The 12,843-nt window shown below is 39.0% G+C and overlaps 1 protein-coding gene and 1 long non-coding RNA gene across 4 annotated transcripts; both read right to left on the reverse strand.

Annotated features, from left to right (window-relative positions):
• Nucleotides 1-1,261: 1,261 nt before the first annotated feature.
• Nucleotides 1,262-3,857, reverse strand: LOC121865882. The gene is made up of 4 exons (XR_006088850.1): nt 3,747-3,857; nt 2,699-2,782; nt 2,402-2,499; nt 1,262-1,512 (listed from the first exon to the last, which is right to left on the reverse strand). It is a non-coding gene; the product is annotated as an uncharacterized LOC121865882 (long non-coding RNA).
• Nucleotides 3,858-5,788: 1,931 nt separating this feature from the next.
• LOC121865881 lies at nt 5,789-11,079 on the reverse strand. Of its 3 annotated transcripts, none has more exons than XR_006088849.1 (4): nt 10,969-11,079; nt 6,705-6,788; nt 6,399-6,526; nt 5,789-5,961 (listed from the first exon to the last, which is right to left on the reverse strand). XR_006088849.1 is itself a non-coding variant. In XM_042365425.1 (4 exons), coding segments are annotated over exons 1-4 (315 nt in total). In that variant the 5' UTR covers nt 10,955-11,042; the 3' UTR covers nt 5,789-5,859. The 3 variants fall into 3 exon arrangements, 2 of the variants coding, with proteins under 2 accessions (XP_042221359.1, XP_042221360.1); XM_042365425.1 differs by having other exon boundaries at nt 10,954-11,042; XM_042365426.1 differs by lacking the exon at nt 10,969-11,079 and adding an exon at nt 10,327-10,497.
• Between the last annotated feature and the right edge of the window lie 1,764 nt (nt 11,080-12,843).

Here is a 12,843-nt window from a genome sequence, read left to right on the forward strand (position 1 = left end):
TTCCAAAAATGCAAATACACACAATCATTAATATACAACATATATAGACCTAAACAGACTAATATGCGTACAATATCTACAGATGGAACAGTTTGATTATTGGCTGAAGGAGGTCAGATACCACGTATGGCTGTGGGTGTCGTGGTCATGGTGATTCAAGTACCTCTTCAGTATTCCTTACCACATTCAAGTTCTACTTGGGTAACGTTTAAATGTTCCTAAGTTGACTTTATATTCATCAAAGCTATTAAGCAACATATCTCTTAGATGATTTGATAGATGAAAGTCAACCATTGACCTTGATAAGAAGACACAAGTCCACCTGTACAAGGCGCTGGTGAGGCGTGTGTTGGAGTACCCACATATACCAATCGTCACACCTGGGAAGACCAGACTGCAACAACGACAGAGCTTCCAAAACAAGTGTTTGAGGTCAGCCAGTGGCCAAGCGCCACCCTACCAGGAGACAGTGGAAACCATCCACCTGAGAAATAAAACAGAGGACCTCAGCGTCAGGCTCCATCGCCTAGGGAAGAAGGTTTGGGACAAGCTCCTGGACGACCCTCACAGCTCAGACCACCTACGCGGGGAAGACATCAACGAAGGGCGACCCCACGCCTGGTGGTCCCGGAGTCTGCCTGCACTACAACAACCCAACCCGCGACCCATCTATGTTCGCCACAGTGATCCACTTTAGATTAAAACTTAGATGATATAAGTTCACATTTAACAAGTCACAATCTAGTGAGTCCATAACGTAATACAGTAATAAGATTTTAATAAATATTTAATTGTAAAATCCAACAAGTCATTGTCTACCAAAGTAACCATTGTGCAACCTCATCCAATCCTAGGTTAGCTTAGTTAGCCAACAAACTTTGTAATATGTAAAACAACGGGTGTCGTCCCTCTCTGTTTAACTCATTAAACTTCTTTTCCAACCTTTCCCCCCACGACTATATGTTGTGACTTCTCCATCCCTCATGTCTGGCTGTGCCTTGAGCCCCAGCATGCCTTCCATCCTTTCCCCACCTTAACCTAAATTAAAATACTTAACCTTTACTCAACGATACTTTACTGTAACTAAAAATGTTCTGTAAATTAATAAATCTTTGTGAGTCAGAACATTGTTGGTCTTACCTGTCTGAAAATTGTCACATAATATAATCAAGTGAAACAACACCAGAGCTTCAGAAGAGTTTAATTATACTGCTAATTAAAGTAACACTATAAAGGTGTCTGAGAAATAGAAGTTAACATAGATGGTTTCGCAACTTTATTTATAAATTCTTATACACTAAATAAATACATTTTATGAATTGTAGAATTGATATATTTCTTTAGAAGTGCTGAAGATTTCAGTGATAATATATTGGCCCTAAGATGGTATGCAGGGCTTCAGGAATGTCAGACGTATAGAACTGTTGGTTATGCAAACTGGGTGAGAGGAGGACCCTTTCTTATTGGTGGACTCCAGCCACGGCGGCCTGGTCGAGTCCTTAATAGCGCTCCCTGTAGGTGAGACCGTGTGGTAATGATTAAAAATAATTAGTAATACATTAACTATAATAAGGAAAAAAATAAGAGATAAAACTGGGCTGGTCTTCCATTGTCTAGTCTCACATAGATAAGCTACACCAGTACAGTGAACCTCAGTGTAAAGCTGATGAGTTGGATTATATAGTTTATATCAAACATTAATGGTCGGGAGTCGCCTTCATGTTGACCAGATTTATTCTCTTAATCAGACGATTATCGTTAATTCGTGTGACAATGTTTTTCTATCTCACCACTCTAGTTATCTACTGTATGAATATATATATATATATATATATATATATATATATATATATATATATATATATATATATATATATATATATATATATATATATATATATATATATATATATATGTAGTACAGTCACGACATCAGGTGTTAACAATCTATCAATTATTCCCTCGTTCATATCTTCTCGTTTCCAGAGTCGTAAGACCGCCTCACACTAGAAGCGACGGGAGCCACGCGATGTATGTGGTTATATTGACTAAGGTAACTCACACCTGAACCTATACTGCATAAGGCCTGTGATCGGGCGGCCATATAGCTTCAGATTGCCTGGAGTGATTTTTTCCGGCATAGCTTTGGTCATACATTCTCAGTAACTCAGTAGGGGAACGTAAATTAGGTGGACTGTAGAATTTCCTCATCTGAATCATCATGACCATTAGTGTAAGAAAAACAGAAGAATAACGTGTAGGAGGGGTTTGCTGAACAATTGCACACTTTTACTGGATAAAAACAAAACAAAAACATTAAATTATTTAAGGGAGACAATTAACAAACCTATCATATTTACAAGTTTCGACAGAGATGAAAGTAAGAAACAATGAGCATTACCGGTCCTGGTCTGTAGGCGTCATGTCCTCCTGCGATGATTAAATGAACGTTTCGGGTCAGCCTCTGGCCTCTACCATCACTTACCAACCCAACGTTCTCTGTGCAGAAAGACAAGGAAGAGATGACACCCAAGTACCTATATGATTATAAATGTGTTTCTCAATTCCAGTACAGGTTGATAGATAAATTAAATGACTGAGTCTCTACTGTGATCTTAACAGATCTTACAAACACATGAAGTTAATCGTACATGTTAAGGTTCTTATATAACAAAAGAGATAATGGTGTAATACCTACCAGAGTGAGCAGGTGTGGGCGTGTAGCAGAGAGCCAGCAGCAACACCCACGTCAGGCAGGTCAGGTAGCCAGCCATCACCCTCACTGTGTCCAGGTAGATAAATTATATGAGTCAACTCACTGTGTCCAGGTAGATAAAGTATATGAGTCATCTCATTGTGTCCGGGTAGATAAAGTATATGAGTCAGCTCACTGTGTCCAGGTAGATAAAGTATTTGAGTCAGCTCACTGTGTCCAGGTAGATAAAGTATATGAGTCAGCTCACTGTGTCCAGGTAGATAAAGTATATGAGTCAGCTCACTGTGACCAGGTAGATAAATTATGAGTCAGCTCACTGTGTCCAGGTAGATTAAGTACTTATATTTGTAAAGCGTCATCCTGACATTGATATATATACACTGTAAAAAATGTACCGTAAATTTTATGGTGGAATAATGGAAGCCCATTTACTAGTGTTCCACCATAAAATTTACAGTGCGTAAGTATATGTCAAAACAGACGACCACGGTATGTTTCTGTAAAATGCCATAAAACAAATATGGTGGCCAACCGTAGATTTTTTACAGTGAACCACTCTAATATTCACGGTAATTTTTTACAGTGTAGGAACAAATTTCTATAAGTACAACACTCTTCTCTATAACTCACATTTTCTAATCCAATATACTACAGTAAAATATATATATATATATATATATATATATATATATATATATATATATATATATATATATATATATATATATATATATATATATATATATATATATTTCCAGGGGCACTCTAACATTGTTATTGCTGCCTGTGATAACTATTTAATAACACTGACATATTATCGGTATTCATAAACAAAATCCGTTAACAGAGAGACTGCACAACAGGCAGGGAGGTGTGGGTCAGCGGCGCTGGTTGGCAAGACACCATGAATCAACAATTATTAAATTTATACTTAATTGCCACACTCTCACTCTTATTAGCAGCGTCCAATACTTCCCTTCAACAAGAGAGGTTAAGGAATCAAGAAACCAGCAGGTCAGGATATATTCACCTGTTTGTGACTGACGAGAGAGTTGGTTAGGTTAGTTGTGATCAACTCCGCGTGTGTACGACCTCTGACGAGAAGAACGTGACTGAGGACTTTCCTGAACTTACGTCTCTTATATAACCTGTTTGTTGGCTAACTCTGACTCACAGTTTGGTTTTAGATGTGGCAACGAAATCTTTACCGGGGAAACCCTGAATACGTTCAACTGTATGCTACATAAACCATCAATAATGACGATGTTGGTGAAGATGTTGAAGAGATATAATGTGTAGTTATTGTTGTCATCATCCTCCATCACGTTCTGTCAGCTGATACTTCTGGCCATCGTTGACCATATCATGCATTTATAATTAGTATGCCCTTAAGTCCTTTAGTATCACACAGCTCATTATGATCTGTTGTCAGCCTGTGTTGTACTGTACAGTCAGTTGTCACAAATCACTTACTGTGTGTGTGTGTGTGTGTGTGTGTATGCGAGTGTGAGTGTGTGTGTGTGTGTGTGTGTGTGTTTTAGATTCATTAGATCAGGGGTTCTCAACCAGGGGGGAATTTCCCCCCTCAGGTTTTCAGGGAAACTGATACTAATATGGAAAAAATAAAGGATTTTCAGTATTACATGCATATTATTTGGAATGCACTTTTTGAGGCAGACAATCTTGGAAAGGAGGGGGGAATGACATTCTGACATATGGTGAAAGAGGTGCATGGGGCAAACAAGGTTGAGAACCACTGCATTAGATCAACCAATATATTATTGTTTTTAGAAATAGCACAGCGAAAAAGTAGCCATAAATCATATGCACAAGAATATACGTCGTCTACGTCTTCACTAATAATATTTTACCAGTGTGAAGCAAGTTGAGATCTGGACGGTACAGTACAGTCAGTCAAAGACCACCGACCCCACCCTAGGTCTTGTGCTCGCAATTTTACCTGGCAATACTTGGTAAAGGATGGTTGTATGTAAAGGTGATTGTTTCGAGCTGTATCACTGTCAGGATAAATATTAAACCAAGGGTAACTTTTTTATAACAATAAACTATTCATTGTTATTTAAGGTCATGAGAAGTTTCCAAATGATCGTATATTTGTTTAAATAATGAATAAAATTTGATGTGAGAATCTTGTGGCAGCTGTGGTTGTAGTTGAGTTGCCAATTCATTAATATAATTTTCTTCAATATTTAAGCAAATATACGAACATTTTGAAACGTCTCATGACCTTATATAACTATGAATAGTTTATTTAATAATTATCCTGACAGTGATACAGCAGAAAACAATCCACCAATCATAATCACCTTTACATACAGCCTTCCTTTACCAAGTATTGCCAGGTAAAATTGCGAGCACAAGACCTAGGGTGGGGTCGGTGGTCTTTGACTGACTGTACAATGGACACGGTTGACTGAGAACGCGGTATGTCAGCGACCTTCAACCTTATGTTGGAGGTGATGCCGACTGTGTGTGTAGTGTTACCACTCTTAGTTACTCAGTGGCTTCAGAGCCTGATATGGTTGCTAGTAATAAACACCATCCTCCTCAGACACAAACACACACACGCTAACATACACACCCACAACCTTTATCCTGTGATCAGTTTAACCATGTTGGTGATAGCTGGACGAAGATCATAAATATTTGGTAAGAGACGTGTGGCTGAGACAAGGGTGGAGAGTCTTCAGGGGCGACTCATCCACCTCCTCAGTACACTATACTCAAGCTCTTCTTAGGTAACATGTTCAAGTGTTGCTAAGTTCATTTTCCACCCATTAAGGTTATTAAGGAACATGTCTACTACATGTTTGGTGGATGAAAGACATTGGATGACATCATTACATTATTTTACACAACGATACTTTACTGTAACAAAAAATGTTCCGTAAATTAAGAATCTTTGTGAGTCAGAACATTGATGCCTTAACTGCCTCAGAATTATAACCAGTAAGTCTAGAGGTATTGATTATACTGTCAACTAAACTTCTTGTCAACGTTACACAATAATGGCTCCTGAGAAGTGTCAGTTAACTCAACAGGTTTCATAACTATATTGAAATTTTTTATTACATTATTTTATTACATTTATTATTTTATTACAGGACTGTTGGTCATGTCTATTACTTTTGGGGTCTTGAGTTGAGTGGAGGACCTGTTATCACTGGTATCAGCCTGGTACCTGTAGAGTTAAATAGTTGAATCGGAGTCCTTAGTATCACACCCTGTAAGAGATTGGAAATAGATTTTTTATTTTGCCAAAGAACATAAGATAATTATCAATAATATAATAAGAAAGACAAGTAAGAGATAAAACTGGGCTGGTCTTCCATTGTCTAGTCTCACATAGATAAGCTACACCAGTACAGTGAACCTCAGTGTAAAGCTGATGAGTTGGATTATATAGATTATATCAAATATTAATGGTCGGGAGTCGCCTTCATGTTGACCAGATTTATACACAGTGAATTCCACAACAGTTGGTTAAGATGAAACACACAAGACTACTTTATGGGAAATATTGGCTGAATAAATTAGATACTTTTACAGAAATAAGAATAATTAACCATGTTTAGGAAAATAGAATTAATGATTATATTAAGTCTACCAAGTGCAATAGGAGGAAAGAGAATATAACTAAAACTGGGAACTCTAAGCCCACCGGTCCTGTTGAGTCGGCGTCACTTCCTCCTATGTATCCGTCATCGCCAATCCACGGGCCGTCATGAATACCGTCCAGGGTGAACTCATTACCACCACCACCACCAATACCTGCTGACCCGAAGCTCCCTGTACAGGAAGACATACAGCAGGTAAATTAGTTTCCTAATCTTGTTAAACTCAAGTCTTGTTTGTGATCTAACTGCATGAACATTGGCTGTAATTTCGTAAACGCTTAAAACAGCATCAAATAAATTACACTCATGAATGGAAATTCTTAAAAAAAAAAATACTAGTGAGTTCCTACCAGAGTGAGCAGGTGTAGGCGTGTAGCAGAGAGCCAGCAGCAACACCCAAGTCAGCCAGGTCAGGTATCCAGCCATTATCCTCACTGTAACCAGGTAAATAAAGTATATGAGTCAGTTCACTGAGTTCAGGTAGATAAGGTCTAGGACTCAACGCAGTGTCCAGGTAAATAAAGTATATGAGTCACCTCACTGTGACCAGGTAGATAAATTATATGAGTCAGCTCACTGTGGCCAGGTAGATAAAGTATATGAGTCAACTCACTGTGTCCAGGTAGATAAAGTATATGAGTCAGCTCACTGTGTCCAGGTAGATAAAGTATATGAGTCAACTCACTGTGTCCAGGTAAATAAAGTATATGAGTCAGCTCACTGTGTCCAGGTAAATAAAGTATATGAGTCAGCTCACTGAGTCCAGGTAAATAAAGTATATGAGTCAGCTCACTGAGTCCAGGTAAATAAAGTATATGAGTCTGCTCACTGTGTCCAGGTAAATAAAGTATATGAGTCAGCTCACTGTGTCCAGGTAAATAAAGTATATGAGTCAGCTCACTGTGTCCAGGTAGATAAAGAATATGAGTCAGCTCACTGTGTCCAGGAAGATAAAGTATAAAAGTCAACTCACTGTGTCCAGGTAAATAAAGTATATGAGTCAGCTCACTGTGTCCAGGTAGATAAAGTATATGAGTCAACTCACTGTGTCAAGGTAGATAAAGTATATGAGTCAGCTCACTGTGTGCAGGTATATAAAGTATAAGAGTCAGCTTTTTGTGTCCAGGTAAATAAAGTATATGAGTCAGCTCACTGTGTCCAGGTAGATAAAGTAAATGAGTCAACCCACTGTGTCCAGGTAGGTTAAGTAGATGAGTCAGCTCACTGTGTCAAGGTAGATAAAGTATATGAGTCAGCTCACTGTGTCCAGGTAAATAAAGTATAAGAATCAGCTCACTGTGTCCAGGTAAATAAAGTATATGAGTCAGCTCACTGTGTCCAGGTAGGTAAAGTATATGAGTCAGCTCACTGTGTCCAGGTAGATAAAGTATATGAGTCAACTCACTGTGTCCAGGTAGGTAAATTATATGAGTCAACTCACTGTGTCCAGGTAAATAAAGTATATGAGTCAGTTAACTGTGTCTAGGTAAATAAAATATATGAGTCAGCTCACTTTGTCCAGGTAGATAATGTATAGGAGTCAACTCACTGTGTCCAGGTAAATAAAGTATATAAGTCAGCTCATTGTGTCCAGGTAGATAATGTATATGAGTCAGCTCGCTTTGTCCAGGTAAATAAAGTATATGAGTCAGCTCACTGTGTCCAGGTAGCTAAAGTATAGGAGTCAACTCACTGTGTCCAGGTAAATAAAGTATATAAGTCAGCTCATTGTGTCCAGGTAGATAAAGTATATGAGTCAGCTCACCGTGTTCAGGTAGATAAAGTATATGAGTCAGCTCACTGTGTCCAGGTAGATAAAGTATAGGAGTCAACTCACTGTGTCCAGGTAAATAAAGTATATGAGTCAGCTAACTGTGTCTAGGTGAATTAAGTATATGAGTCAACTCACCGTGTTCAGGTAGATAAAGTATATGAGTCAGCTCACTGTGTCCATGTAAATAAAGTATATGAGTCAACTCACTGTGTCCAGGTAGAAAATGAATATAAGTCAGCTCACTGTGTCCAGGTAAATATAGTATATGAGTCAGCTCAATGTGTCCAGGAAAATAAAGTATATGAGTCAGCTCACTGTGTCCAGGTAGGTTAAGTAGATGAGTCAGCTCACTGTGTCCAGGTAAATAAAGTATATGAGTCAGTTAACTGTGTCTAGGTAAATAAAGTATATGAGTCAGTTCATTGTGTCCAGGTAGATAAAGTATATGAGTCAGCTCACCTTGTCCAGGTAATTAAAGTATATGAGTCAGCTCACTGTGTCCAGGTAAATAAAGTATATAAGTCAGCTCATTGTGTCCAGGTAGATAAGGTATATGAGTCAGCTAACTGTGTCTAGGTGAATAAAGTATATGAGTCAACTCACCGTGTTCAGGTAGATAAAGTATATGAGTCACCTCACTGTGCCCATGTAAATAAAGTATATGAGTCAACTCACTGTGTCCAGGTAGAAAATGAATATGAGTCAGCTCACTATGTCCAGGTAAATAGAGTATATGAGTCAGCTCACTGTGTCCAGGAAAATAAAGTATATGAGTCAGCTCACTTTTTCTAGTTAGATAAAGTATATGAGTCAACTCACTGTGTCCAGGTAGGTTAAGTTGATGAGTCAGCTCATTGAGTCCAGATAGATATAGTATATGAGTCAGCTCACTGTGTCCAGGTAAATAAAGTATATGAGTCAACTCACTGTGTCAAGGTAGATAAAGTAAATGAGTCAACTCACTGTGTCCAGGTAGGTAAAGTATAAAAGTCACCTCACTGTGTCCAGGTAAATAAAGTATATGAGTCAGCTCACTGTGTCCAGGTAGGTAAAGTATATGAGTCAGCTCACTGTGTCCAGGTAGATAAAGTATATGAGTCAGCTCACTATGTCCAGGTAAATAAAGCATATGAGTCAGCTCACTGTGTCCAGGTAAATAAAGTATATGAGTCAACTCACTGTGTCTAGGTAGATAAAGTATATGAGTCAGCTCACTGTGTCCAGGTAAATAAAATATATGAGTCATCTCACTGTGTCCAGGTAGATAAAGTAAATGAGTCAACTCACTGTGTCCAGGTAGGTAAAGTATATGAGTCAGCTCACTGTGTGCAGGTAACTAAAGTATATGAGTCAACTCACTGTGTCCAGGTAGATAAAGTATATGAGTCAGCTCACTGTGTCCTGGTAAATAAAGAATATGAGTCAGCTCACTAAGTCCTGGTAAATAAAGTATATGAGTCATCTTACTGTGTCCAGGGAGATAAAGTATATGAGTCAGCTCACTGTGTCCAGGTAAACGAAGTATATGAGTCAGCTCACTGTGTCCAGGTAAATAAAGTATATGAGTCAGCTCACTGTGTCCAGGTAAATAAAGTATATGAGTCAGCTCACTGTGTCCAGGTAAATAAAGTATATGAGTCAGCTCACTGTGTCCAGGTAAATAAAGTATATGAGTCAGCTCACCGTGTCCAGGTAAATAAAGTATATGAGTCAGCTCACTGTGTCCAGGTATATAAAGTATATGAGTCAGCTCACTGTGTCCAGGTAAATAAAGTATATGAGTCAGCTCACTGTGTCCAGGTAAATAAAGTACTCACTCCACTTTCAGTAAAGCTTCACCTACATATTGATATAAAAAGATCTTTTTTTTAGCTTTTGGAAGCAGGTACATGTAGTTTTAAACACACACACACACACACACACACTTTTCATTATATATTATATATTAACCACTATTGTCATTTGTATGTTCAGCTTATGGCTGTTTATATTTATTAATAAACCAATAATTTTTATTTTTATCATTATTATTATATCATAAAACACGTTTAAATTAATTTAACACTGGGTCCACTAGTGCAGGTTACAACACCTCTACATTGAGCGTACAAGAAGAGAGACAGGCCAGCAGGGTACTCATGTGGATGCGGCACCTGCTGGCTGCCGTGACACAAGTATTTCCGCAACCCTATATTTACTTTTGCTTCTATCTCCGCCACAGATCGGCTCGTTAGCTTCTTGGGCAGCTGGTCTGTTACGCACTGTTGGCAAGTACTGGGCATGCACCGGCTCCTGAATGTACCTGTACCTGCGCTAGTGTTAGTCAAGTCTGATCTTCAAAGAGGTTACACTCGGTGCCGTCACAACCAAGGACACCTGCTGGAACTTTCCAAGGAGGTGGGCGGTTGGGGGTGGGGGGGTGGGGGCAAGGGGATAGACAAGCCCCACAGTCGGGCTTGGTGGGCTAACATTTTAAGTTCGGATTTTTTCTGTCTGGTTTTTAAACAAAAATCAGACAAATTTTGATGAAATTCGTCAAATCACTGAAGCTGCGATGACTTGATTTATTGTTGATGTTCCGTTTTTGTTTCTCTTTTCTTTTTCGGTTTTTCTTTCCCTTCGTTTTTTGCTTTATTCTAATCCCCTTCTTTCGTTGAGTATTTGTTGCTTATGTATTTTAACACAAGCCCCCTCTTGCCCCACCCCTTAGCCATGGTCACAACACTGGCAGAGCGTTCCAAGAGTTTACAATTATCAAATACAATAATATTTTCGTTGCACACTAAATACATGAGTAGGTTAAAACAACAACACATATAACACACTAAGGAATTATTCACCGGTTGAGAGACGACAACAGTAGGATGAAGTGAGCAACCTGGTGTGTGTGTGTGTAGGACTGGGCGCCACCAGACTATGGTTAGGTGTTAGCCGGCTCTCTCTTTTATATCCTGTTTGTAGTCTCACTGTGACACCTGGGAATTTGGAATTATTTTTTCCACGAAATCATTATCAGGGAAAACATTCAAACACTGGAGTTTACGTAAAATGACATTCGAAGTGACAATGTTGAGGAATGTGCCTTATAGTACGGCATATTATTATATTTAATGAGGCCTGATAACACAAACTCGGTGTACAAAGCCAGATTACACAAAACACACTCAAGTACAAGACGACGTGGAGGTGAAGGAGTGTACTTGTGTATCGTCATGGTATAATAAGGCCGTGCGGGGAGGGAATCTTTTCAGTATGTTTGGCTATTGCCAGATAGTTATACACACCGTATTGGTCTAAACCACTCCACTGTCTCCCTTATAAACTATTTGTGTCATGCTGTTATCATTGAGTTTTAGAGAAGACAATATCTGATGAAGTGTTAGTAGGAGAGTTTTGGAAACATTGTTGTCACGACAGCCACTTCCTCTCTCCCCACCTGTGTACACCTGGTCTAGCTTTCCTATTGTACGTATAATCTCCGTGTTTGCCTATTTTACTTATGAATTCGTATATGTGAGTTTCATATAGTATGTTTTCGAGGAGAGGTTGGTGTGTTGACTCATATACTTTATCTACCTGGACACAGTGAGTTGACTCATATACTTTATCTACCTGGACACAGTGAGCTGACTCATATACTTTATCTACCTGGACACAGTGAGCTGACTCATATACTTTATCTACCTGGACACAGTGAGCTGACTCATATACTTTATCTACCTGGACACCTGACTCATATACTTTATCTACCTGGACACAGTGAGCTGACTCATATACTTTATCTACCTGGACACAGTGAGCTGACTCATATACTTTATCTACCTGGACTGACTCATATACTTTATCTACCTGGACACAGTGAGCTGACTCAGTGATGACTTATATCTACCTGGACACAGTGAGCTGACTACACAGTTGGCTACCTGGACACAGTGAGTTGTCTACCTGGACACCTGGTCTACCTGGACACAGTGAGCTGACTCATATACTTTATCTACCTGGACACAGTGAGCTGACTCATATACTTTATCTACCTGGACACAGTGAGCTGACTCATATACTTTATCTACCTGGACACAGTGAGCTGACTCATATACTTTGTCTACCTGGACACAGTGAGTTGACTCATATACTTTATCTACCTGGACACAGTGAGCTGACTCATATACTTTATCTACCTGGACACAGTGAGTTGACTCATATACTTTATCTACCTGGACACAGTGAGCTGACTCATATACTTTATCTACCTGGACACAGTGTGGACACAGTGAGACTCATATACTTTATCTACCTGGACACAGTGAGCTGACTCATATACTTTATCTACCTGGACACAGTGAGCTGACTCATATACTTTATCTACCTGGACACAGTGTGCTGACTCATATACTTTATCTACCTGGACACAGTGAGCTGACTCATATACTTTATCTACCTGGACACAGTGTGCTGACTCATATACTTTATCTACCTGGACACAGTGAGTTGACTCATATACTTTATCTACCTAGACACAGTGAGTTGACTCATATACTTTTTCTACCTGGACACAGTGAGGGTGATGGCTGGCTACCTGACTTGCCTGACGTGGCTGTTGCTGCTGGCTCTCTGCTCCACGCCTACACCTGCTCACTCTGGTAGGTACTCATCCACATTTCCCTCCTGATAATATATTTAAAAATTATGTTAACTTTTATCAAGTTCACGTGTTT

This window comes from Homarus americanus, unplaced genomic scaffold (genome assembly GCF_018991925.1).
Source record: "Homarus americanus isolate GMGI-L3 unplaced genomic scaffold, GMGI_Hamer_2.0 scaffold15544, whole genome shotgun sequence".
Taxonomy (NCBI): Eukaryota; Metazoa; Arthropoda; class Malacostraca; order Decapoda; family Nephropidae; genus Homarus; species Homarus americanus.